Source organism: Clarias gariepinus, chromosome 21, assembly GCF_024256425.1.
Source record: "Clarias gariepinus isolate MV-2021 ecotype Netherlands chromosome 21, CGAR_prim_01v2, whole genome shotgun sequence".
Lineage (NCBI taxonomy): Eukaryota > Metazoa > Chordata > Actinopteri > Siluriformes > Clariidae > Clarias > Clarias gariepinus.
Window position 1 is genome coordinate 10,709,447 of NC_071120.1, and position 26,574 is coordinate 10,736,020.

General features: G+C 38.2%; 2 protein-coding genes across 5 annotated transcripts in view; one reads left to right on the plus strand and one right to left on the minus strand.

Annotated features, from left to right (window-relative positions):
* The first annotated feature begins 1,252 nt into the window (after positions 1 to 1,252).
* ficd (FIC domain protein adenylyltransferase) lies at positions 1,253 to 11,820 on the plus strand. Of its 4 annotated transcripts, XM_053481046.1 has the most exons (4): positions 1,274 to 1,366; positions 4,177 to 4,284; positions 9,733 to 10,045; positions 10,398 to 11,820. In XM_053481046.1, the coding sequence occupies exons 3-4, from the start codon at positions 9,775 to 9,777 to the stop codon at positions 11,474 to 11,476; spliced, it is 1,350 nt and encodes a 449-aa protein (XP_053337021.1). In that variant the 5' UTR covers positions 1,274 to 1,366; positions 4,177 to 4,284; positions 9,733 to 9,774; the 3' UTR covers positions 11,477 to 11,820. The 4 variants fall into 4 exon arrangements, with proteins under 4 accessions (XP_053337020.1, XP_053337021.1, XP_053337022.1 ...); XM_053481045.1 differs by lacking the exon at positions 4,177 to 4,284 and having other exon boundaries at positions 1,253 to 1,366; XM_053481047.1 differs by lacking the exons at positions 1,274 to 1,366; positions 4,177 to 4,284 and adding an exon at positions 1,732 to 1,809.
* Positions 11,821 to 13,494: 1,674 nt separating this feature from the next.
* sart3 (spliceosome associated factor 3, U4/U6 recycling protein) overlaps positions 13,495 to 26,574 on the minus strand; it is a 30,817-nt gene continuing 17,737 nt past the window's right edge. Inside the window, exons 8-19 of the mRNA XM_053481043.1 lie at positions 23,423 to 23,561; positions 23,032 to 23,139; positions 22,103 to 22,180; positions 21,849 to 21,907; positions 20,090 to 20,199; positions 19,791 to 19,903; positions 19,196 to 19,272; positions 18,422 to 18,590; positions 17,672 to 18,129; positions 17,399 to 17,551; positions 16,969 to 17,144; positions 13,495 to 15,377 (exon numbers count right to left, since the gene is read on the minus strand). Coding sequence (XP_053337018.1) covers positions 15,182 to 15,377; positions 16,969 to 17,144; positions 17,399 to 17,551; positions 17,672 to 18,129; positions 18,422 to 18,590; positions 19,196 to 19,272; positions 19,791 to 19,903; positions 20,090 to 20,199; positions 21,849 to 21,907; positions 22,103 to 22,180; positions 23,032 to 23,139; positions 23,423 to 23,561 — 1,836 coding nt within the window. The 3' untranslated portion in view covers positions 13,495 to 15,181. The remainder of the gene's footprint in view (positions 15,378 to 16,968; positions 17,145 to 17,398; positions 17,552 to 17,671; positions 18,130 to 18,421; positions 18,591 to 19,195; positions 19,273 to 19,790; positions 19,904 to 20,089; positions 20,200 to 21,848; positions 21,908 to 22,102; positions 22,181 to 23,031; positions 23,140 to 23,422; positions 23,562 to 26,574) is intronic.

Genomic DNA, 26,574 nt, shown 5'->3' on the forward strand with positions numbered 1-26,574 from the left:
AAAGTTCTATCATTTATCTGAAGTGGAAAAGTGTTAGGTTTAAAATCTGAGGAAGAAACTACTTAATGTGTCCCCCATACATCGATACACTTACCGTCCTGCTCCAACACACTTCCCAACTTGGAAAAAAAGACCCCAATGGAGCCACAGTGGTTGTGAGTCATTGCTGGCACAAGCACACACATATACTGTACATGCACACACACACATTTCTGCTCACAGACTACCAGCAATTTGGAAACTGGTGACCGGAATAAAACTCCTGTAAATGTAAAGTATCATGTTTTTCTATAGACATTTAAACAACTGTTGCACTGTTGCAAGTAATTGTGAGTGACAGTATATAAAGACTGAAAGATCAAACTGAAGAAAATTGTTTAAGAGATGTTAAAACAATAAAATTATGAAATGTTTAAAAAGCCATTCACAAACATTTTAATCATATTTTATTCCTTGTTTTATCAAAATAAAAAAACATCTGTACAATGTATGCAATATATTTTTTATGTAACATTTTGTTTTTATTGCGTGAGAATCTGTGGGTTGTTGTAATCATTTTTGGAAAAGGAAGCTCACTTTAAAGACCCTTCCAGATTTTCTAAAAAAAAATAGACAGGCAACAAAGAACAGGATATCCCCCCTACGCCACTCCTTTTATCGTGGCAAGAATAAAACCAGATGATTATATTCCGCCAGGAAAGTTTACAGCTCATACTGAAAGACCAGGTCTAAACAATAATCCACCATCCACACAACATCTGGATGATGGTCTGGTGATCTGTTTTCTGTTGTTAAATGGGGCACGAGCTATAATAATTCTACACACACCCAATGTCCCCAAGAGTGAATAATAAACTTGTTGTTTGGTCCTAATACAACTGGTAAATGTTTTCCGACCTTTTTTTTTAACCATTAAATCATGGCTCCATCTAGTGGTCATGTGATGACCTACATTTACTTCAACTTTGTTTTTGTTTATTTTCATTAGTAAATAAACTATATATTTTTTTCCCGAGAGTTTATTATTATTATTATTATTATTGATGTGTTTTTATTTATTTTATCAGTAATTTAAGGAGGGCGTGTGTTTGAGCATGTCGTATCCAATAGCAAGCCTGGGTTGTTTTTATCCAATCAGAAGGCCCTACGATCGGGTAAACGTGTTGCTGTTTGGGATTACGTCAATCTGGGATTAGCCAATCACCGAGCACGTTCCACATCGACACGACGAATCGCGTTGACGTTCAACTACGTCACATTCCCGGAAGTGGACAGCAGCGCTACAGATAGAAATAAAACGAATAGGACAATTTACCACTTTTATTAAGTTTTCCACATTAAAACGGAGTGCTATCTGAATGAAAAGGTAAGCACGTGATTTCACGTAGAAATGAACTCTTTGTTGGTCAATTAGACCAGTGATTTGTTGGGTATGAACGGTTAAATTAGGTCTAACTTTGCCTCCTGTTGTATTGAGTAGTATAAAGGGGTAGTATAAAGGAGTAGTATGAGGGAGTAGTATAAAGGAGTAGTATAAAGGAGTAGTATGAGGGAGTAGTATAAAGGAGTAGTATAAAGGGGTAGTATAAAGGAGTAGTATGAGGGAGTAGTATAAAGGAGTAGTATAAAGGAGTAGTATGAGGGAGTAGTATGGTTCCACGTGTGGAGATGGGATTAGTGTGTACTGTTTAGTGCGCGAGTACGCAGTGGTTATGCGCATCAGTAGCAGCTGTAACTGGTAACGCGTCAGATTAAACGCTGGACGTGAATTAACAACTACAGGAAGATTAACATGACATCGGGAAATAGGTATTTACTCAATTTATATCTCGATAACCGAGTATATCGCAGTTATAATTCCTCTCTTTAATCTCCTTCTCCTCCTGCTGTTCTACACTATCTTGATTGTGTTGCATCAGACATCAGCAGCTCAACATTACTGCTCTTACAGTCATGTCTCTGCAGCTGGTTCACACTAAAGTCATGAAGGAAATAATTCAGTGCATATCTGTGCACTGTGTACATACAGTATCATGTAGAGTATATAATGATTACACTCTATACCAGGGATGGGAATCAGCAGCACCTCCCTATACGATATCATCACCAAACCTCTGTGCTGATTCCATTAATATCACGATTCTATAAGTATCGATTCTATAAATATCCCGAGTCGATATTACATTTTCCTCCCGATTTTGTTGCAATTTTTAAAAATGTAATGAATTAAATGTGGCCCATTCCTTAGCACAGTCCTTTTCTTACTTAAAAACCAAGGGCAGCATTTGTGTAAATAGCTCCGAGTGCACAGCCTGTAGAATTTATAAAGAAACAGCAATTTTTTTACAGCTTAGGTGTCTCCAAAGTCTCAAAACCCAACTTGACCGTGAGCTTGACTCGTGGTGGAGTGGCTGGTGATCTAATAGCTGATTTGTGCTCGCAGTGTTTTGAGAATGATATAAGCAAGTGGGTCGACACTATTTCCCCATAAACTTTAGAGAAAAAGTCAGATCAGAGGCTTTTCACATGCAAAATTTTTGATAATGTAACGTTTTTGTGGCGCCACCCAGAAGCTTCTGTGCTCGTTACAGAATCAGTTATACCTGAGGCTGATCGGCCGATATCCAGTCACAGATAATCAGATTGAAAACCAGCAAATTCTGGTCACTGGACGATCGACTGGTTCATCTCTATTATAAACGCGAATATAATTTTTTTTTATCAATTTTGGAGTCAGTGTGGCAATCGCGATTTATGCAACACAAGTTACAGTGCCATGAAAACTATTTGCCCCTTTTTTATGCAAAATAATGCAATTTCGCAATTTTTTTTGATACAGGACCAGGTGGGTTCGGTCCATGTTTTTCCCTTAATAATCATTTCATCATTGTGTTTTATCAAGTCTAAAGTCAACTAAGCTGACTTTAGATTTAACAAGCTTTTAGAGCACTCCATGCTTCTGTCTGGTGACGAGCTCTGTCTGCTGGAGTTGCCCTTTGGATTTCCTTCTCCAGCAAGATTTAGCACCCACTCAGAGTGTCAAGTACAGCATGGCACGGAGGCGATCAGCCTGTGGCACTGTTAAGGTGTTATTTGAAAACCAGGTTGATTTGATAGCAGCCTCAGGTCATCTGTATTTTTAGGTTGGGTGTTTCTCATCTTCATCTAGACAATAGCACATAGAGGACAAATTTGGGTGAGTTGGCTGACCCATCAAGCACAGTAATATCATGGTCAGCAAACCAGTTTGTGGTAGTTTTGACACTGCGAGCGGGTGCCAAGTCCTGCTGGAAAAGAAAATCCAAAGGGCAGCTTTATAAAGCATGTCAGCAGACATGGAGTGACATGAAATGCTCTAAAATCTCATGCAAGTCGGCTTTGTTCACTTTAGACTTGATAAAACACAGTGGATGAACACCGAGTCATTAGTCTTTCCCAAGGGTATATGAATACTATATGAATATTATTTTACTCTAACTCGAAATAAAATATTCCAGTTTTTTGGGGGATTCTTCTTATTTTCTTGAACTGCAAGCCATAGCCATTAAAATTAAAACAAAAAGGTGTGAAAAGTCAATTTACATGTAATAGAAGTAGAATATGCGTGTCACTTATTACATGTACATTATTATGAATCATGAAAAGAAAAAAAACTTTTGCACAATATTGACATTTTTTGAGATATGCACAGTATATTCATCGTCCAAATCATCTTTAAACATTCTGTTACCCTTCTGGCCCTTTTTTGTTTCCTCTTCAGCCCCAAGAGGTCTAAAAAAAAAGTCTAAAAATGTCTTACTTACCCAAACAGCTGGCTGTTTCAGCTAAATCGGTTACCTAATGCATGTGAAAATCTATCACAAGCTACAGCTGCGGATCTGCTACTGAAGCATCTTTATATATCTTTATATATTCACACGAGGACAAAATTGTTAGTACCCTTCTGTTAAAGAAAGAAAAAACCCTCAATGGTCACTGACAGAAACGTTAATAAGTAAAACATTAACTGATGAAACTCAGGCATTGCTTTTAAATTGTGGTTCAACAGAAGCATAAAAAAAATATATAATAATAATATTAATGAAGCAGGCCTGGACAAAAATGATGGTACCCATAGAAAAGTATTTGACCATAGAACATGTAAAACTAACATGTGTCCTATAATTAACATTCCAGGTGTCTTCAACCTAGTAATCAGTTGGTCTTGCGGTTTAAAGAGTGAAAGGTAGTCCCTGTTTGTACCACACTGAGCATGGACCACAGAACGCTTAGGAGAGAGCCAAGGTAAATGCTTGAACCACAATTTAAAAGTAATGTCTGATTATTTTAGCCTCTAGTTTATAACAGTGTCTAGTGTGAAAATGCTCTTATCTTCACTATTAAACATAGACATGCGTTCAACTGCTGTTTTTTTTTGTTTTGTTTTATGACTATGTTTAAGTGATCTCCCGTCCGTCTCATTCAGGACGTTTTTTCCAAGCACATTCATTCCTCGAAGATGATGGTTCAGCACTATCCTTCCAGGTTTTACTTATGTGCCTAGCATAGTTGAAATCCTTTTGAAACAGAGTAACATCTTTGCCGTGACCACAGGCTATTGTCTTCTGACACGGTTGTTTAAGAAATGAGAATTACCACATCAATTAGCGTTAAATAACTTGTTGCCAAATGAAACGATTTAATCACTGCAGTAATTATCTAGTGGAAAACTATTTGCTTAATTAAATCCAGGTGGTGACTTTTGTTCTTTGACCAGGCAGTGTATATATGGATATGTGTATCCCCCCCCCCCAAAAAAAAAGTACATTAATAAAAAATTATACAAATGTTTCCGAATAAACACCCAGTCCACTTTAATAGAAACACCTGTACACCAGCTTGTTCATGCAGCTCATTTCATTTATTCCATCAGCCAAAAGCAGCACAATGCAAATCCAGAGCTTCTCTATTAGAATAGGGAAAATGTTCTGCTCTCTGTGGCTTTAAAATTATTTGCATGGCTTTGGTTTCAGATTAACTGGTTCAAGGGTTTTTATATACATGTCTCTCACCAACTACAGCCATGTCTTCCAGCCATCAGTATTGTTTATGAACCTTACTTTATTCCCGTCACGTTATCGCACTTCTGATTAATTTCACGCACCAATACATGGATTGATGTTCGAGCGCTGTAGGTCGATCTAAATGAACCCACATGAGCTTGATAAAAGATTTTACCAGCTGTTAAGTTTAAAAATGAAATAAGGGGAGAATTATTGCTTGCACAATAATGACTTGCTTACATAACTGGCTTATCTGGATCTTGTTTTTTGCGAATTTAAATAAACCTTGGCTTACAGGGCCTTTCCACAACCATATTCAACGTGCAAGACAAAGTTGAGGTAAATGTTTATTGAAAAGTAAATAAGGTGATTATCTGACATTAACAAAACAAACTGAGCAGTGACCAAAGTAATTAGACCACCTTTTAGTCTCTCTTATCAAACGTGCCCCAGACCTTGAAGCCAAACATCTCCCTCCACACATGACAAGACGAGACAAGATAAAGGACGTCAAGTCTGACTAATATACTTGTGCTTAAGGTTTAGATACTCATGGTACCAAACCTAATTGAATACAATCAATCGTGCGTGCACAATTTTGTTATGAGAGTTTTCTAGCTAATATAACATTTCAGTATATGTTTACGTGGAAAGGTGTGAATAAGAAATGTAATCTTTTTGGAGGATGCCCTCTTAGTGCACAGACAAGAATTTAAAACACAAAAGGGCGAAGCTACTTTAACCTTAAAACATGAATTCAACATGAGTTTTTTTTTTCTAAGATGATAGTACTTATTGACGGAATTTCTTTTATTTAAGAGACACTTGTATACATATTTTTAATGGCTTAAAATAAAACACTATAAGAATGCGTTGCATGTTAAAATAGCCTGTGGTGCAAGATATTGTTGTTGGAAATTCTTTAAAAACTGCCAAAGTCGACATAAAACTACATTAGTAAAGTGTAAAGTGCTCGCCCTATCATCCGGAGATTACGAGTTTCCCTCTCGCCGCTGGAGGTCTAGAGAGAGCTGATTGGCCGAGCTCTCTCAGAGGGGAGGGATGAGAGGTACTTAGTGCTCCGACATTAATCGTATCTACAGCCAAGCGTCTGTGAGCTCATGCAAGCGGAAGGAGCAGATAACGCTGTCCTCCGAGTGTGTTACGCCGCCCCAACAGTGCATGAGCGATCCAATTCCTCCCTAGAGACGGGGAGGAATTGGATACAACTAAATTAGGGGCGGGGGGGGAAGCTACACAAAATATTTGGTCACAATTCAGTTCAGCGTTTTGTTACACAAGGTTTTTGGTTTCTAACGCTCCAACCACACACAACCTTGCACAATGTCAGCTGGCCAAAGTTAATCCCAGTAACACAGCACAACAACGTGATACCAACACCTATTTACCATGAGTGTCACTAAGGGCACTGAGCAAGGGAGCCCTCCAGTTACGACTGGCCAAACCCATAGCAAAATACACACTCGTTTATGTATTTACAGTCCCTGGAGATGACTGTCGGTGTAAAACTTGAATTTTAATCAGTTCCATGATTAGTTTCAATTTAAGGAGTTTATAGACCTTAACAGACAGCTATTGTTCCAGAGTGAACATTGCATAGCGACAAAACAATAAAGGCACGATTACTAGGTAAGACTAAAACCTACTAGAAGCAAAGAATCATTTATTGGTATAATGGTCGTCAACACAGAGCATTTTGTATGTTTACAAAGCCCACGCAGAAAGCTAAACAAAACAATTTACAAACAACCACTGCCCGTTATTTCATGCTCGTGTAATGATGAGATGGACAAACTGGCCGATGCATGTTTTTTTCTGCATTGTCTGGTTATAGTACAAACTTTCGGGTGGATCCTGCACTTAAATCCAACAAAAAAAAAAAAAACTACTGAAGAACAAAACTCAGGCTCTATATCCTAACTTGCATCTCGCATTCGCATTCATTTACACCAGACTGCATAACCCACAACGGTCATAAATCAGCGTCTCTCTCCCACAAGTACACACGCTGTACACACGCGCTTCCGAACACAAAATAAAATATGTTTGTATTAGGGCTGCAACTAACGATTATTTTGATAATCGATTAGTTGGGCGATTATGTTTTCGATTAATCGATTAATCGGATAAGACCTAACCGCTTCTTTAATTTGATATTTTGCTTATAACTATATATTTTTAAAAAAAAATCAGGGTATTATTTATGTATAAAAATAAACTTTAAAAAATGCAAAAGCCATATAAAGAGTTTAATAATCTTTAATTTTGACATTTTAAACCTTAAATTAAATGTAGTATATAATATATACAGTATAAATATATATACACACTCAACTAAAATATAAACGCAACACCTTTGTTTCTGCTCCAATTTTTTTTGAGATGGACTTAAAGATCTAAAATTCATTCCAGATACACAATATTACCATTTCTCTCAAACATTGTTAATAGCCACAAATATACTGTTATTTGCATTCGCTGAAAACCACAACAATCACTAAAAGTAATATTCTACTGTTATTCGCACCGTTTAAATTAATTAATCTAAAATAGCATCATTTAACTAATCACTATTGCTTATGCGGTGATTGTGCAATGTGATGCTAGCGAGTAGCACGTGAACAGATCTAGCGCGACTGTCCCGAAGTTAGCAAACAGTTTAAACTTAAAGCACTTCAACTTTTACACGATAGAGAGATACAGTTTTTACTGACCCTGCTGACGTTTCGCTATCCGTAACACCAACATGTTTTCTCTTTAAGTGTTCGTGCATGACATGCCATGAAAGCTCGGTCTTGCATAGCGTGCAGGTTACCGTCTTTTTAGAGGACGTTTAATGTAAATCACTCCCATACCTTGGAGGACTCGGGGCGCGCGCTTTTTTCTGTAACCTCCATTGCGCGAGCGGCTGTGTATCTGTGTGTATTTGTGCATCTTATGGTCGCGCGCCTCAGTGACGTGAGCAGCCCAACTAATCGATAACGGCATTCGTTGACAACGAATTTCATTATCGATAATTATCGATTTTATCGATTAGTTGTTGCAGCCCTAGTTTGTATGATTATACCAGTAAGAGACAAGCACTAAGACCCAGCAGGGGAGACAATTCCGCAGCGCAAGAGAGAGAAAAACTGTTGGCTGTTGTGATTACGTGACTCTCGGCATCAAAACAAGAAGCGCATGCGTGAAACATGATACTCGGTGCTCGTAAACCAAGACAATGCTCGTTTTTCCAGTCAAATTTTATTAAAAATCTTTGCTTGTCTTGCGGAACACTCGTAAACCGTGTTACCCGTAATCCGAGGTTCCACTGTAATGTCTATGTAGTACATCTTGTAAATTAGTTAAATAATGTATTTACGAGTTATACACATTTTTTTATGGTATCAGTTTTTGTTTAATTTAATATTTTATTTCAATAGTGTGAAATTTCCCTATTATGAGTAACAGGTGCTAACGTTCCCAGGGTAATGCACGAAGGAAGTGATGTCTGCGTTGATGACGCCACATGACGGGAACGTTGACAGAAGTTCCCCTAACGCCATTAGCTGCACTGTGGAATGAAACACAGCTATACAAAATGGTGGGATATTAGCCGATTTGTCAATGCAACGCAAGCCTCTGATTGTAACTGGTTTTAAATTCTTTACGTTATTGAATAAGAAATAAATAAATAAACACCGTTCCGACTGTGGGTTAGCACCTACGTCTAGGAACTACACTGGACGCGTGTTGATGACGTAGTTGGCGACAGGCGCCATCCTTATTTTTAGGTAGTTGCTAAGTAAAAAAAAAAAATTTTTTTTAAATCTATCGTGTGTTTACTTTGCACATTCAACACAACCGTTTTAATTTGAGAAAAGAAAATAACGAGGTATTGAAAAGGCGACGAGAGATGGGGGGGGGGGGTTTCCATTTTATGGACATTAACAGCTGAATTTTTCTTAAACGTGACAGAGCGGAAGTTATTTACATTAAAGAAGAAAATTAACATTAACAAGATGTATTTAACAAGTGTTTAAACAGTTTGTGCGTGTGTATCTAAACTAAGTTTTTTTTTGTTTGTTTTTTTTTTACAAAACAATTGCACATGAAACACTTTTCCCTCTGCGAGTGAAGATCAGACTGAACAACCACATGAAATAAGGGAAGAGTTATTGCCTGATGTGTCCGACACACCTTGATACGCCTATTGGCTAATGTTCTGAACCGTGAGAGAGGGACACACAAACACACACACACACATGATATGTGTGAAGTTCAAAGAGAGCATATGTAAGCTTTTGGCCAGGAAAGTCACAGAGAGACCCAGAGACAGGCAGACAGCCAATAGGAAACACATTAGCAGATTATATTTCCAGTTAAATGAAAGAGTTCACAAAATATTTCTAAGTATATTCCTCTGGAAATGAAAAGACAGAATTTTCCAGTCTTGATTCCGCATCAATTAGACTCGCGCAAGTAATTCCTCAAATCTGTTTTAGGGTATAGATTATATGTGGTATGTTTTCATCTGTCAGTACATTTTCAACAACAGATCTGACTCCAATTTTTCCCTTTTAAAAAATTAGGCTGACAATGTGTACTGTTTCTGTTGAAAAGATGTGAGAAATGTCAAGTGTTGATGTTGTTTTAATATAAGTTTAGTCCATCCTGCTTTCTTTTACAGAATGCTGAACACGAGGCTCGGAATAGCAGGACATCTAGACTGATGGCGGCGGTAACGGTGTTGCGTCACGTCAGTGCTAGTCCTCTGCTATGGGGCTGGGGGCCTGTTCTCTTCGTCCTGTTGAGCTCGGTGTTGGTGCTGCTACTTCCTCTGGTGGGTGTGGAGGAGAATTGCTGCACCCAACTGACGGGGTTCTCTCTGTTGCGCTGTCAGCTATGGGGAAACACACATCGTGCTGTGGGGCACTCGACCAGCCTTACTGTACCCTACACTGCACTCCAACTCCTACCTCAAAAGTCCAAGCCCAGTAAAGGTAGGATGGAGAAAGACGACTCCATGTTTTCCTTATAACTGTAATATTAAGCACAATATCTGAGCACGTACTTTAGATTTTATTCTGAGTTGTTCAAATTAAGCACAGAGGTTTTTGTATTTGTAAATTTTCCGAAATCAGTTAATTTTACATCTTGTTTCAATGGCAGACAAGCTAGAACCTCCTCGAGTCACTTAAATGGTTGTTATGGTGACAAAATGACACCGCCGCCCTACATCAGTCCGACAACAGATTTTGTTGTCCTAAGAACATTCCCTTTTGTGTTTGAAATGCCAAAAGAAAATTAGTTTTTTTTCTTCTTTAAAGTAATCTCATGAGTTTCTGTTCACAGAGTCACTGTTGGAGGCGAAGGTAGCTCTCCAGCAGGCCCTGGAGATGAAGAAACAGGGAAAAAGAGAGAAGGCGCACAAACTTCTTGTCCACGCGCTCAACATGAACCCAGACTTTGCGGATGCCCTCACCGAGCTAGGCATCATCCTTGAGGAGGAGAAGGACGTGGTTCAAGCTGAGCACCTGTACAGCAAAGCGCTCGCCATTTCACCCTGTCACCAGAGAGCACTGGTGAGCCGTGATCGCACACTCCCCCTTGTGGAGGAAATTGACCAGCGCCACTTCAGCGACATCGACGCCAAAGTGCAACGGCTTATGGCCATCCCAAAAAGCAACTCTGCCCTTCGTCGCATCCTAGAAGAGACATATTACCACCATATTTACCATACGGTGGCCATCGAGGGCAACACGCTGACTCTGTCCGAAATCCGGCACATAATCGAGACCCGCTATGCCGTGCCCGGGAAGAGCCTGCACGAGCAGAACGAAGCTATTGGTGTTGATGCTGCCATGAAGTACATCAACACCACTCTACTGTCACGTCCTGGTTCCATCACGGTCAGCGATATCCTGGAGATACATCGGCGCGTACTGGGATATACAGATCCAGTGGAAGGGGGGCGATTCAGGGCAAGCCAGGTGTTTGTAGGCCACCACATTCCACCGCATCCGAATGATGTGGGGCGGCACATGCAGGAGCTAGTGCAGTGGCTTAATTCGGACGAAGCTCTGCACCTTCATCCGGTGGAATTCGCTGCGTTGGCACACTACAAACTTGTCTATATTCACCCATTCATAGACGGGAATGGACGGACATCAAGACTCCTCATGAACCTAGTGCTGATGCAGGCAAATTACCCACCAATCACCATCAGGAAAGAGCAGCGGGCAGAGTATTACACCGCCTTAGACACGGCCAACGAGGGCGACGTTCGGCCATTCATTCGGTTCATTGCCAAGTGTACAGAGATTACGCTGGACACACTCCTCATAGCGACCACTGAACACGCAGTGGGTTTGCCTGATGCTAGCAATCAGGCTTGTCCCGACTGTAAACGGACTATACCGGTGCATAACTGAAGGGATCGGCGATTTATAGAATAGTCCTGACGTAATCAATGTCTGTGAGTTGTGGACCATCAGTGTGCGTCGTTATTATAATGATTTAATGAAACCTGTGGTTGGTCATTCCAAGTTCCAACAATTCAGCCACACAAAAACAAAAGATTCAGTCCATCTGCCATTTAAAACAACACTCTAAGCCCGAATCATGCTGCCATGTAATAATTTCATGATCATTTGGTACTCAAAAGCAGTCCTGAAGAATGCCTTATGTAAGTTTGAAGTTTATATACAGGTTAGTTATTTCCTTCTAATTTCAACATGACATTCATAAACACCTTTTTAGTTAAAGTTAGTTTTTATTGTCCCCCCTGAGATTTTCATAGCTCTCAGGATAAATTCGAATTAATTACTTTAATTCTGCCTGAAGCGTGAAAAAAAAAAACGTAGCTCAGCTATTTATCGCTTGTTCAATTTAAGCTCTTCCTTTGCAGTTTTGCCACTTTTGCATCAGTTCCTTTTTTAGTCAGAGCAGCTATTTATGATTTTTTTTTTAATCATTGTGGTGAATCAATCAAGAAATGCATAAGAATTGATTATTGTCAAAGTTTTCTGCCAAGGTCAATGCTAACATGCTGAACCGTTTAAACGTTTAGTCATTAACAGTGTTTATCTAAATTTTCCTTTGGTTTGTTTTTTTATTTTATATTAGCATTCAAGGAATTTTTCAACCCTCAAAAATTCGGAATTCGACAAAATATCTAGAGTCTGAGGTCATTATTTTAGCGTTTTATTTCCTACCAATAGTATTTTTATACACAAATGCCAATTGGCACCTCACACATTTTTTTCGGGATTTAGACTGAAACTAAAACTGAAAAAATCCTTATTGTAAAGGTGCCATTTGAATATTGTTTTTCAATTGTGTTTCAGTGTTATGTGGTGCTGTTTGTGTTTTCCCCATGTTTGTTTAATTCTATTGAAAATATTAACCACAGAATCACTTTGTGCCCCTTGTTGGAGGTCTGCACCAGGAAGCACTTTACATTTTAAGACTGATGTTATTACTTATTTATTTTACAGATTTGTTAAGTTCTTTTATCAGTGTGTGCGTGTGAAAGAACTATTAAATTATTGAGATCAGCACTCGTATTGCCCTTTCATTGTGTTTCGTCGGGATCTACAGTACAGGACTTGATGTAAAAAAGAATAAATAAGATTACAGAAGATTTTGCATGTCTGCAAAGAAAGCAATATATTACATAACGGACCAGTTTTCAGATTAAAAAAGTGCAGGCTTTGCATGGAAATAGAAAGTATGAGCAGAAAAAGTTACCAGAAGAACTTGTACCCCAGCACACTCAGTAAAACCTCCTGCTGTTTTGCTAAAACTGCGCAAATCTGTATGGAACCATACTGATTATTTTCAAGCAGGTTGTCACACCAAATAGTGATTATGATTATTTTATCGAGTTCTTCTGGTAACTTGGTCACCTCGCTTTTTCTATTTTTCATGGAAAACTCAGGAGCCTACATTCTCCTAGGTTTTTAAATTATGTTTGGAAATGGCGCATGATTTTGAATATAATGCAGGCATAATAAACACATTTGTAATAAAGATGATAGTGCCTAAGACTATTGCACAGTACTGTACATTCACAAATATTTACCACGGCTCTTGTGAAAGTTCTGTTTGTTCAAGACTTTTACATTTCAAGTTCTCAGAACTTATGTACATGGGACAGTTGGTCATTGCTGCATATAAAGTTTTTTTTAAACGCTTGCAATTAATGAAATGGTGAGAATATGGCTTTTTGGAGAGATACAGAAAAGAAAAACAGGTTCATCATAAAAAGTTGTGCTAAGAATTTGTTTTACACTGGGTTAAAAAAAATGCAAGTAAATAGTAGATATAAAGTGTTTGCAAACTGCTGTGGCATTTTTAAGAGAAATATAACTGACAAAGTTAATTTTTTTATATTACCATTATAATATTAAGTATAGCAACAGTGTTTAATTAAAATCACTGAGCACTGTTTTAATGACCACATACTTTTTAATTGTTCTTGATAAACAATTTAGGAAACAATAAAGGAAAAGACTTATGGAGAAAGAAAGAAAAAAGAAACAGTGATACAAATGTTTTTAACGATACAGAAAACGTATCAGGTAAACAAACTTGGACAAAAGATATATAATAAAGGACATGGGAGGGGTGTTAACAAGAGCAATACTTTTAAAGAAATCAGGATACAGACAAGTTGAACAAGACATTGCGACAGCACGGTTCTTTTCTCGTTACTATTTAGGCCACTGTGGTGATCAGAAGCAAATATTCAGAGCTACTATTCCTTCGGATCAAAATATACAAACGCTGTACAAAACGGTTACGGCCTACCGGCGAGGGAGGCGAACGCTCAACAAACACTCCGTAAAAAGGGACCGGTGGGGAAATCCTAAAAATAATATACACATCACACATAATAAATATTTCCATTAAAGGTTCGACCCTTCCATTTTCATCTTGACAAAATGACGTCTACTAAATGCTGTAGTGTGTATATACAGTATGGCGGAGGGAACGGGTTTTATTTAGGCAACCTAATATGGAAGGTTCTAGCGATGAACAGCTGCATAGATTCTTAATCATTTAAAACGTTCAGTTCCACACAGTCACGGAACGATCTAAGGCAATGTCACAGCCAGACTGGAAAAAACTCCAGACCTCACCCCGATGAGCTCAGACTCCAGAGCTCAATTTTAAATTCTACAGAGGCAAATTCCAGAAATTACACAGACATCATCTGAATCAGGTTCTAGTTCTGTGCAGTCTGGCTGTGGAACAGGAATTCTTGCCTCGCTTAAAACATTAGTCACGTTTCTCAACACTGTTCCAACAAAGGTAAGGCAGAACTACTGTGTCAGCCATCCGGAACTATATTTAAAAAAATATACGACACAAACTCAAATGTTTGTGCAAATAAAAAAGTTTAGCGAGTAAAAACACCAGGAGCTTAACAGAACACAACATTATTGGTTACGAATTTCAGAGAGAAAACAAAAAGGAAGAAAACGAAAAAAAAAAAACTACTGTTACATATCTATTTAAAAACATGTTAATAATAATAAAAAATAATAATAATAAAAAAAAAACTTCGAATCCAGAAAAGGAATCTTGTCCAGGAATTGTGTTCTAGATTCTTCGCTCTCGACACAATAAGCATCCCAGGGTTCTAGCGCTGCAAATAAATTACACTCAACAAATGCTGATCACATTTCTTAAAAGCTTTTTCTTGTTTTGTTTTGTTTTTTTTGTTTTTGTTTTTTCTTTCCTGACCAAAGCAGCGTATAGAAAAAAAAGAAAAGCAAATTAATGGCATATACATACACACTCTAATTTATAATACTTTCATAGTAAACATTACGGTCTTGCATATGCCTAATTTTAAAACAACAAGGGTCACATCAATTATCTGACCTCGTGTACAAAAAGGAAATAGCACATTTTCAATTCTTCCAAACCCAACCACGGCCAAAGAAACAAACGAATCACTCCTTTCAAGGACATACTGTTAAAATGTATTTTAATAGAATGTGGATGGGTTCATGTATTTACAGGAAAAATAATGTAAAGCACTGCTTTTCTTCCTCTCTTTCACATTAAGGACACAGAATGGCTTCTGACACAAGGCAGGGTAACAGGTTGTATTCTTTTTTTTTTCTTCACTTCTTCAGGAGCATCTTCGCAAAATCCTCGTTGGACAGGGGCTTCGTTACAGCGTTTTCGGCTTGCACTCCATCGCTCAGGCCATCTTCCTGCTGTTTAGTGGCAGTGCCGTTCTCGGTTTTCGTCTGCGGTGTGTTTTGACGGTGCAGAGAGCGAGGGAGTAAAGACACCTGTGTGCGTCCTTTTCCACGACTGAAATCACAGAATTAAGGATTCAGTTAACAAAAACTGTTAATTTTCTGTTCATTAGAAGGCTAGCCATCTTATGTGTTGATAATAAAGACAATAAAGATAATAAAGTTCTTTATTCTGATTGGCTAGGAGGTGACCTTAGGGCGGGGGCACGGCTTGGACACGGTGCCCCCCGCATACACACACTCTTTCGCTCTGTTCTACACAGAAACACTGCTCTGTCGAAATTCTTTTTAAATGTAAAGTGCAGGTTCATTAGTTTAATTTTTACTTTACAGCAGTGATTCCTTTAGTGTGTCGCTCATTCGAGTGTCATTAGAGAGATTTCTTGTTTATTTTTCTGATAAAACAGCATTTTTGTTGCGAGTGTGAAAAGAGTAAAGAAAGGGTAACTGTAAGACAAGAAGGGGGAGTGGGGAGGGGCTCCTTACTTTAGATATACACGCGCACAAACACTTAATTGTTGGGATTTTTTTTTAAAGGTAAAGTGCAGGTTAATTTTTTTTTTTTTACTTTATATTTTAGGTTTCAAGGTTTCACTGTACTTTGAATTTTTTTTAGGGTAATGTATTAAGCTAGGTTTGAGATAAAATTTAAAATGTTTTGGGAGCATATTTGTGGTTTATAAAAATTCATAGGAATTTATAGGTATTTTTTGTTGACCACATCCAAAATGTGCAGGTGCTTTGGGATTGTGACCTCTGCGAATTCCGGTGGTCGACTGTATCCTGATTCTCAGTATTAAAACAATTCTTTGGCAAAAGTCCATTCATTGTCTGAACATAAACTGATTTTTTTTCCCAATAAAAAGCCATGTTTCTGACTCTGTCTCCCCCATTTGATTAAACTTTATACACGCATATTTGATTCATTTGTTCAGAATACAGATTTGTTCCTTCCGGCTGTATACAGTACCAAAGGTACAGTTCTAGTCTACAGTAATAGCTTACAACACAGTGACTTTGTGTAGTTTTTGTGACATGTTTAACATTTTAAAGTTCCCAGGATCAGAGCTTTGGAAAATTAGTAACATCCAGGTGTATTTTCTTATCATTATTCAGGTGTATTCTGTTACCATTATTCAGGTGTATTCTGTTAATTAATCATGTTAGTCAGTGGCACTGTTTGAATTCACTGTTTCAGTCGATATTTTAAGGCCCGAGGTCAAACTTTCTGTCTGCTCAATCAGATTTCTGGGAGGGTTTAATAAACGTGTTTATAATCTATCAGGTTATGCATGCGCTTAAAATAACTTCCCTATTATATAGAAAAAAAATCAATTTTTTTCACTTGATTCAAATTTAGTAAAAAGGTTTTTAAGGATTTTTTAAAAAAGAATAAATTTAATGATTTTATTTGTCTTATCATTAAACCAGTAATTACAATACGTTACATCCAGATGTGTGACTATAAAGCAGATCAAAAAACATCTGCATGGTATAAGACAATAAATATAGTTTATTAAGGTTAGTACACTCTCCCCCGTTTTCACCCTTACTTTCGTCTTTTCTTTTTCGATCCTCATCAACACATCTAGTAGCAACAGGGACGAAATCCCTTTCCCTCCACTTAGAGGTGCTGTTGTACTTACGTGCCCTGAATCTGACGAGGCATCATGCCTCCCAGAGCTGGTGTGAATTCTGTCTTCCTGGCTGGTGGATTACTTATGGCCACAGAGAGCGTGTGGTTCCCCAGCTTCGTCCTGTCCATCTGTAACACAGCCTGAGATGCCTGCAACTCGTTCTCAAACTCCACATAGGCCAGGCCCTGCGAGAACACACACAACAACAGTTCTGCTTATAATGCTCCTTTATAACAACATATACGGGAATCTTTAGTCACTGCAGTCTTCTAATACAACACGAGCACCTCCGTCCTAAAATTCTTTTCCATGTTTGGTGATTCTGCTGCATGCAGATGTTTGCGAACAAATAAGGCAGTGGCAAATATTCGACACAATTTGTTTTAAACTCATAATTGTCACTTTTAATGTTAGCTATATTCGAACCATGCGCTCAAACCTTGGGTTTTCCGGATCGGTTGGTGACGAGGCGGACGGCTTTGACAGTGCCGTGATCCTTACACAACTCCTCCAGCTGCTCGGTAGTGCAGGTGAATGGCAGCCCAGAGATGAAGATCTTGTGCTTCTCCAATGATGTGTTGTACTTAAAAACCTAGCAAAAGCAGAGGAATAAATAACAATTAAATTCTCTCAGCTCAATACATAGTGGGATTTTTAAGCTTTTCAGGTGTGAAAAAAAATACAACACAATACACTTATCTCCTTTAAGTACCTTAAAGTCAGGGTTTTTACTCTTGTCTACGCAGGGAGACACAAACATGGGCCGTCCGTCCACCTCCTGTCGGTCCAGCTTGAGCGCCTCCCGGGCAGCTAGCTCGTCCTCAAACTGCACATAGCAGTATCCTCTAAAGGCGCCTTTGGGGGTATACACCGGTCGCACCTGCACGACGGTGCCGCAGCTCCCAAACGCAGCCTTCATTTTGCCCTCGGGGTCACCCAGAGTGAAAGCTAGATTACTGACGAACACACAGCTCAGGTCGTTTTGTTCGTCTGGCATTCTGGCCGTTGTATTTTTTACTTCAGTCACCACCTGCTGGTTTTTCCGGGCAGCTGAAGTCTCTGGTTTGTGGTGCGGAGGAGGAGGAGGAGGAGCACGCCGCCCGAACAACCCACTTTCTGTCTCCATCTGCTCCTCTGAGGCGTCCTCGTCACCTTTGTGCCTCTTGCGCTCTGCGAAAACATTGTATATAAGTATTAATGATTTGCACTGAACGTTTGTTATCATTTAATTCTTCTTTAATTAATCACAGTTAAAATGTGCTGGGCTGAGTGTGAAAATCCACTGAATTTCTATTTGCTCAAGCTGACAACAAAAAAGTACTGCACTTGTCACTAAGTTATAAGTACGTATTGGCGACCAGTCACTAAAATAACATAAAATAGTTTTTTTTTTTTTAACTGATTTTACACATAAAATATTATTGTTGGCGAGAGCCAACATGCATTCCTTTACCACCCTTACCAGTCTCCTCTCCCCATTCGTCCTCGCCCACATCATCTGCCTTCCTCTTGTCTCCTGTTCTGTTTGTTTTCTGGGTCTTTTTCTGTGCTTTCTTTTCCGCCTTGGCTTTGCGGCGCTGTTCGACTCGCTCTTCTTCCTGCCGGACATGCAGCGCCTCTTTCTCTGCTGCCTGTACAGAAACGCAGAGCAGATGTGAAAAGAAATTAATAAATAAAATTTTTCTTTTTTACAAAATCACACGGCTTTCATCTGACACTTCTGGCAGGAAGATGCTCACAGCACAAAATGTGTTTTCAGAGATTAAATGGCTCACATATTAAACCAATTAGATATTTTCTTCGAATGCAACCGAGGAAAACAGAAATAATTCACAGATTAACACATTCCTATCAAAGGTTTAGCATCCCCAAGTTATCACTTTTCACTGAAAGATGATCTTATTTGTGTTCTTCTCTTGACTGTAACTGGCAGATCAGTAACATGGATAGAGCTATGCACCCGTTTTAGTAAATACAGTAAACAGAGACAGATCTGGCCACGTCTCCACTCAGCACAGGACAAACAACGGTCCATTACTGTATTATTTACCTTCTCTTATTTCAATCAGTCTAATTATGCGGCCTGATACACATGAGCAGGGGAAACTACTTTATGATAAACGACCATGGAATGTGATTACACAGTGCCATGCAATATGAATTATTCTCTGAACTCTAAAGGGGCCACATGACAGGATGTGTTTTCACAAAGGGACACGTGATCCGAAGATCTTGCCTTGGCTCTCTGCTCGTTAACTCGATTCAGTCTAGACTCCGTCTTCTGGACAGCAGCATCCCAGTCCTCCAACGAACCTGCAGATGGATAGAGGAAGCCATTAGAGAGGACGAAAGACAAAACCATAGGTTAGATATTTATCAATACAATAAATAGATTAACCTTAGATGTGACAGAAGGAAGAAAATGGGAGGAAAAGAGTTAAAGAAAAGAGTCAAAGGTAGAAGTTAAGGATATTTTAGGAACAGACATGGATGGATGGATGGATAGATAGATAGATAGATAGATAGATAGATAGATAGATAGATAGATAGATAGATAGATAGATAGATAGATAGATAGATAGATAGATAGATAGATAGACAAAAAAGCATACATGAGAAGAGACAGAAGGAGAGAAGAAAAACATTTACACAATTTCCCTTTGGGATTAATAAAGTACTCTATTTATAAAAAGAGAAAGCATTGTATGAGATAATAACCAAAGGAGGAGAAGAGAGGAGAGTGATATTTAAATGAATATTTCTTCCAACACAATAGAATTCGAGTCTAGACATTGCATCCAATCCATGTCTGACCATGCTGTAGCACTTACCCTCAACCCTCTCAAACGTGAGGAGAACCTCACACACATGCTCTGGGTAATCTGATGTGCACTGCACGGCTCGGTGAAGAGCTTTCCTACAATGTGCAGCATCTCCGTATGACCTAAAAACAAAAAAACACTTTAATAACAAAAAGACATCAAAAGAGAATAAATGATGGTCATGACAGAGCTGTGCACCTTCGCCTTTACGGTCTGCTGCTGACACGAGGGGGACTGATACGCTCAGAGCAGGTGCATCATTTCTCATTTGTTAATTATAACATTATAAATCATTGCATGACACTGACCTCTCCAGGTTGTAGTACTCGAGCCACATGTTGGCGAATTTGGCATTCCCTTTCGTCATGATGCTATCCCACAGTTCTCGTGCTTTCTGCATGTTCTTACAGTGCAGAGCCTGTTGAAGAGATCAAATTAATGGTAAATTTTGGGGGGGAAAAATGGCTTGAGGTAAAGAATTTTAGATTGAAATCTAATGATAAAGTATATTTATCCCTTATTAAAATAGTTATTACACACATTAATAAAGCCCAAATACTTTAAACAAACAGAAGTAAAAAAAAAAAAATATATATATATATATATATATATATTTATTTTTTTTTTTTTTACTTCTGTAAAAAAAATAGGGCTTAAATCAAACTTCACTCACGCACACACATATGAAACACTTGCATACACATATATGAAACACTCACACATACATATATACTACTAACTGCTCAAACAACTACATATGAAATGCGCGCGCACATACATACATACTTTCCGCGCACATACATACATACTTTTCCGCGCACATACATACAAACTTTCCGCGCACATACATACAAACTCTTCTCGCACATTCACCTATGAGATTCTCAGTGTAACCGGAAGGCATTTCAGTGTAACCGGAAGGCATTTCAGTGTAGACGGACTTGTCGCTTCATTCTCCCTGAATGGTAGTACTGGTTTGTATCATCACTGCTCAATCACATGGCGTATTCAGAACTATCCACATAATGTCTGAATATTTCAGCGGCAGAAAACGCAGGTGATGATTTGCAAAAAGAAAATTGAAGCACGGAATCTGTGGCTAATATGTCGGATCCTACAACAGAAAGATATACTGTTTTGTGAAATGTGTTTCCTCGCCTTCGCTAATATGAACAATAACTCATCGGAATCCCACAGGACAAACATTGTTCCGACCCCCCATATCACCCACCCACTTTTGTGGTGATAAGTAAATCACTCGTTGTCTTCTAAACTGTCTATTAACGGTCTATTTAAGAAACGCTACTACTAATCAGGGAGAATGAAGTTCATATACATTGAAATGACTACTCCCTACACCCTACTCCCTGCGCAGGAAATGTCTGAAAAGGGAACTTCACTCTACAAAATTCCACCATTCATAACACCATGCAACGTCACTTCCTCCTTGCGTTACCATGGTAACCCAAACACCTCAGGTACCTGTGCACAGAAAGTATGTATGTGTGTGTGTGCGTGCGTGTGCGCGGAAAGTATGTATGTATGTATGTGCACGGAAAGTATGTATGTATGTATGTGCGCGGAAAGTATGTATGTATGTATGTGCGCGGAAAGTATGTATGTATGTGCGCGCATTTCATATGTAGTTGTTTGAGCAGTTAGTAGTATATATGTATGTGTGAGTGTTTCATATATGTGTATGCAATTGTTTCATATGTAGTTGTTTGAGCAGTTAGTAGTATATATGTATGTGTGAGTGTTTCATATATGTGTATGCAAGTGTTTCATATGTGTGTGCATGAGTAAAGTTTGATTTAAGCCCTATACGGCGCCTCATACACATTATTAAGTATCATCTTTATTTATTCAAATACCTCGCTGCTAAAAATTCACATTGCGCAAGATAAGAAGTATTTGAGCTACAAGGAGAAATATTGTGCGAAACAAACATAGTTGGTTAACAAATTATTTAGCTGGTTACCTTCTTTAAGGCAAATCATTAGCATTGTTAGATTAAGGTTTAGTCTTAAGATGATATTGGAATGGTAAAGTGTCATTTAAGCTTACCTCTATCCTGGCCCAGATTTGCATTATTGTACAAGACAGATCCCCACTCTCAGTAAAACCTGTAATCATATAGCCATAGTTGCAGCAAAAAATATATCATGAGCTTTACTATTAATGCATCAGCATTATATATAACAACCTTTTTTTTGGCTAGTCCGTTAAAGCTACATTGTTTGTAACAAATACACATTTTCCACTTGCTCTGAAAAAAGACACTGAATCAATACTGCATGAACACACAGTATGCCACTTACGTTCCTCCACGTCTTGTTTCAGGTAGTCGAGAGCGCGTGTGAAAGCTGCCCGCAGCTCCTCCAGCTCTCTGCTTCCCTCTGTAATTAATTATGAATCAATACATTAATGAGATGAACTGCACAATTTATCTTTAATAAATGAAGCTTTATACAATGAATGAGGCCAAATCAACCAGGACAGGTTTGGCGATTCTTCTCTATCTCATAACGTGCAGTAGATAAAGTGTTTAAATGAAGGCAAACTCTTTTACCCAAAATGTTTCCTGTAAATACTTGACAAAGTTTAATATGCATCATCTGGCAGTATAAAATAGTGATAAAAATAGAGATGGTACATATAGTATGCATAAAATAAAAATGCATTCAAAGTGGAAACAGAAGTGCATCTGTAACAAATGTTAGATTTCATCTGGCCAAACTCTAATAATTTAAAGAAAAATCCATTTGTGATTCTGCAAATCAGCCAAGCACTGTTACTGCCCTCCAGCAACAGCAACCCCACCCCCCCCAATGCTCATTAGAGTTGAGCTTTTTTTAGTTTTAAATGGAAAACTGATAAACTTTTTATTACACTAAATTTTCTACATGTACAATTTTATAAATATTTATGAAGAAAGTAAGGGATTTTTATACTCAGCACAAGGAACCAGTACAATAGCAAACTGACTTCTAATGTAAAGATGTACAGATCATATTCTTATAGATTAAATCTTAAAGAAAAACAGTGAGTCTAGACGACAACACTAAATGAAGAAGTACAGCAAAAGATTCTGGATGTTAAAGACTTCCTGTACTCGACTGCTATATTACTCTATATTACACCTCTACAAAGACTGAACAGGTATTACGGTAAAATTAATTAATTTTAAATTAATTTTACATTATATTAAGATAAAATTAATAAAAGCACTGCAAAGTCGTCTTCTCACCTTTGCTAAAATCGACACGTCTCCTCAGGTAATCCAGGTACGACTGCCAGATCTCCACATAATCGGTGGCCTGTATGAAGCCAGCATTCAAGGCCTTTTCAAACACATCTACAGAGAAAAATAAAAAATAAAAATATAAACAAAGACATGTGATTCTTAATATTTCACTATTTCACATTAAATTATTGTATTAAAGTTTCCATGGTCTTGTTCATAAAACATTTGATCACCAAATAAAGCACTTTATGAGAATGGGGTTCATCTCTAAAGTACTGTTACAAGGACATATAGAATTTAAATGCTTGGCTACCACCAGGGCCCAGTGGCCTCCCTTTACTCTGATGGACATTTGTACATTATATTATTGTTTACTGTCTTCTGTATCCAGTACCAGAGATTATGTGATGTTCTGCACAGTGTCTTTCCAGAGCCAACAGGTAGCTCTTCCACAAGCCCATGGTCCAGGGGCAGTTCCGGACCGCCCTCTCATGACAGGACAACACCAGCTCTTTGATCTTCAACTGCCGATCCTAGAGGAATGATATTAAAGTAACACATTACTAATTAACAAATCATTTTTACAGACAGCAGGAACGGACTCACATGGAAATTAGAGCTTACAAAAAGATTTTTTATCGCTCTATTGGTCTTATGAAAATTCTATTTTGGCCAACATTTTTTTAGCTTGCACTTAGAGAGTACTTAATGTTAACACAAGGCTGCTCATGTGGCAGAGGATTTGATGAACAAAACATCTATAACAATCTTGACAGCATCTCGTGACTGTTATATGTGTACTAAATAAAGTTTGGTGTTCCACAAGGTTCTGTTTCGGGTCCCCTGCTGGTTTCTCTCTATAAGCTTCCTCTGGGTAACAATCTGTAAAAATTTTATTAGTTTCGACTGTTATGCTGATAACGTGCAGTTTTATGTCTTAGCAAAGCCAGATGAGAAACTCCAGCTTAATAAAGTTGAGGAACGTGTGAAGGACATACTGTGAAACACTGGATGCTTATTAACTTTCTCCTACACACTTCAGACAAGAAAAACGTACTTTGATTGCTCAAGCGATGTGAAAGGCCTTTGTTTCATCATGTATAGCTGTAAAAGAACTTGGTGTGATTATTGATTTCAGTCTTTTTTATTTGCGCAGAGGGCAGAACTTTTTCTTTTTCTTCTTTTAAAGCCCTAAAGTAATGGAATAGTCTTCTAATTAATGTCCAGGACTCAGACATAGTCTCAGTGTTCAAGTCTAGGCTGAAAACCTATTTATTTAACCAAGCATTTTGGTATGTTTAGATGATGTCCTCTCCACTCTTATTGGTGTTGACGATGGAGTGACTGGTGACTTTACATCCCAAAGAGACCTCATGTCTGTGTTTCTTTCTGGCTCCCCCTTTTAGTTAAGCTGTCACAGTTCGCCCTACCTGAGTCCCCACTTGTACTCTGCACTATATATACACATTTACCTTATACGTTAAGTGACTGCTAGCAGACCCAGTTCTCTCTCTCTGTCACTACACATGGCACTACTGAGTTGCCAGTGACCCAGACCCTTTCTGCCCTCCGGACTTGTCTGACACATGTTCGGGTCCTCTTGAATGAAGGTCCCTGGCTACTGAGGAAGATGGTCTTTCGTCCTGTTCTTAATTATGTTCTAATTTATTTGCATAATTTTTTTATTCTGTAAAGCCACTTTGCAACAATTGTTAAGTGCACTTTACAAATAAAACTAAATTTAATCTCTTTAAAAAGCATTCATATACTGTATTTTATTCATAGTCTGCCCTTTAAACCACTTTCCATTGTTTCAATCTGCTATGACCAGCATTCAGTCTTTATATTTCCATCAAATAATTTAGTTTTCTTACCAACAGGGGGAGCCAGCTTTCTGCTAAAAATTTAATAAATAAAATAAAAACCCTGGGAACCAGGCCCTGACATCTTGCGACATGAAGCTGTTTGTCTCAAAATGAAATCCAGTTCTCCGAAATTGAGAATTCAAATTTCCAAAAACATTTTACAGTTTTGGAGAAATTGACTGCGCCACGCTGTTCTCCACAAACCACATGATGGATTTTTTTGTTGCTCATTCTACTGAATAAATCTTACATTCATAAGTATTTATTCATAACCCAGTTAAAATTATTCCTGAAAATACACTTCAGAGGCACAGTCACTACAGAGTCTGCACACCGCCATGCAAATTTGTTTATCTGCTGAACTTAAGGGAAATTAAATGCATTTGATTTCATGCAATATATATTTTTTACCTGCATTTCACATATAACTGAAAAAAAACAGTCTAACCTGTATGTTTTCTTTTTTAAATGAAAGTGCTCTTTCTCAGGCACCAAGCAGTAAATATCTAATGAAACCTTTAAGGAAAAAAGTAATAGAATGTGTAAAGTCAAAAAGCGCGTATAATTTCTGTTATGCACAGCTGGCATCATTTTAATCAGCTTAAAAGTACAACCATGCAACAGTGGATTTAATTACACATTTGCTTTTAATGCAGTGCGTCAGCCACTAGAGAACATTCCTGGATTGATGCCATTGAACGCCACTGTGTAATGGCTTGGATCTGCGTCTTCGATGAAGCAGTCAACGTCAGTCCCTGCTCAGAAATGTCTCCTCATCTGGAAGGTGTTTTCTCTCTCTTTTAAAGGAGCTTTCCCTCCATTTATCCAGGGAAGTATTTTCTCCTGCTCGGTTTCACCTGAAGCTCTGACTCTCCATCATCTCTCCCCCTTCTCCTCTCCTCTCTCCATCTTTGCTAAAGCCCCTAATGAGCCGTTGTGCATTTGCAACTAGTGCATCTCATTAGCATGTCATTAAAATGCTCGTGAAAAATTGAGCGAAATGCAGCAGGTGGCATGCACACACAGATGACTGGGAGGAAAAAAACTAAAAGAAGATGATGTTGCCTGGCATACTGACTGGATGTACCTGGACACTGTACCCAAGCACATCAACATTCCATTAGGATAAAAATAGCTACTATGACCTTTAACAGCAATACTTTATGGATCTGATTAAGTTTACATTGTTTCGGTATGTATAACACTTTTTATCCGGCAGTTATTGGATGTAGGTTTTTTTTTATTGTGGCTGGATCTTAAAAAACTGTTATATTGTGTTTTAAAATGATCCATTAACAAAAAATTTTAAGTAATTGTCTTACAGGAGGATCTAAAGGAATTCTTTAAAGCAAAAAGAATCCTTTTTACCTGGATCACAAAGCTAGCTAAAGATATCAGTGTCACGAAAGTGTTTCTGTAAACAAACAGAAATTAAATATGAAGGTTATAACTTTTAAATGTAAATACTGTGTGCGTGAAGTGTTATCGATATTTTTTTCTCTGCATCAGCTCATAATCGTAGGATCATTATTTTAAATGCATATACACACACACACACACACACACACACACATACATATGGGTGATTCCATCTCAAATCAACCAGTGGGTTCCACCACATGATCACAGATTTTGCTGATTTTTTCACCAATTGTTGGTATTGGCATGAAAATAAAAACCC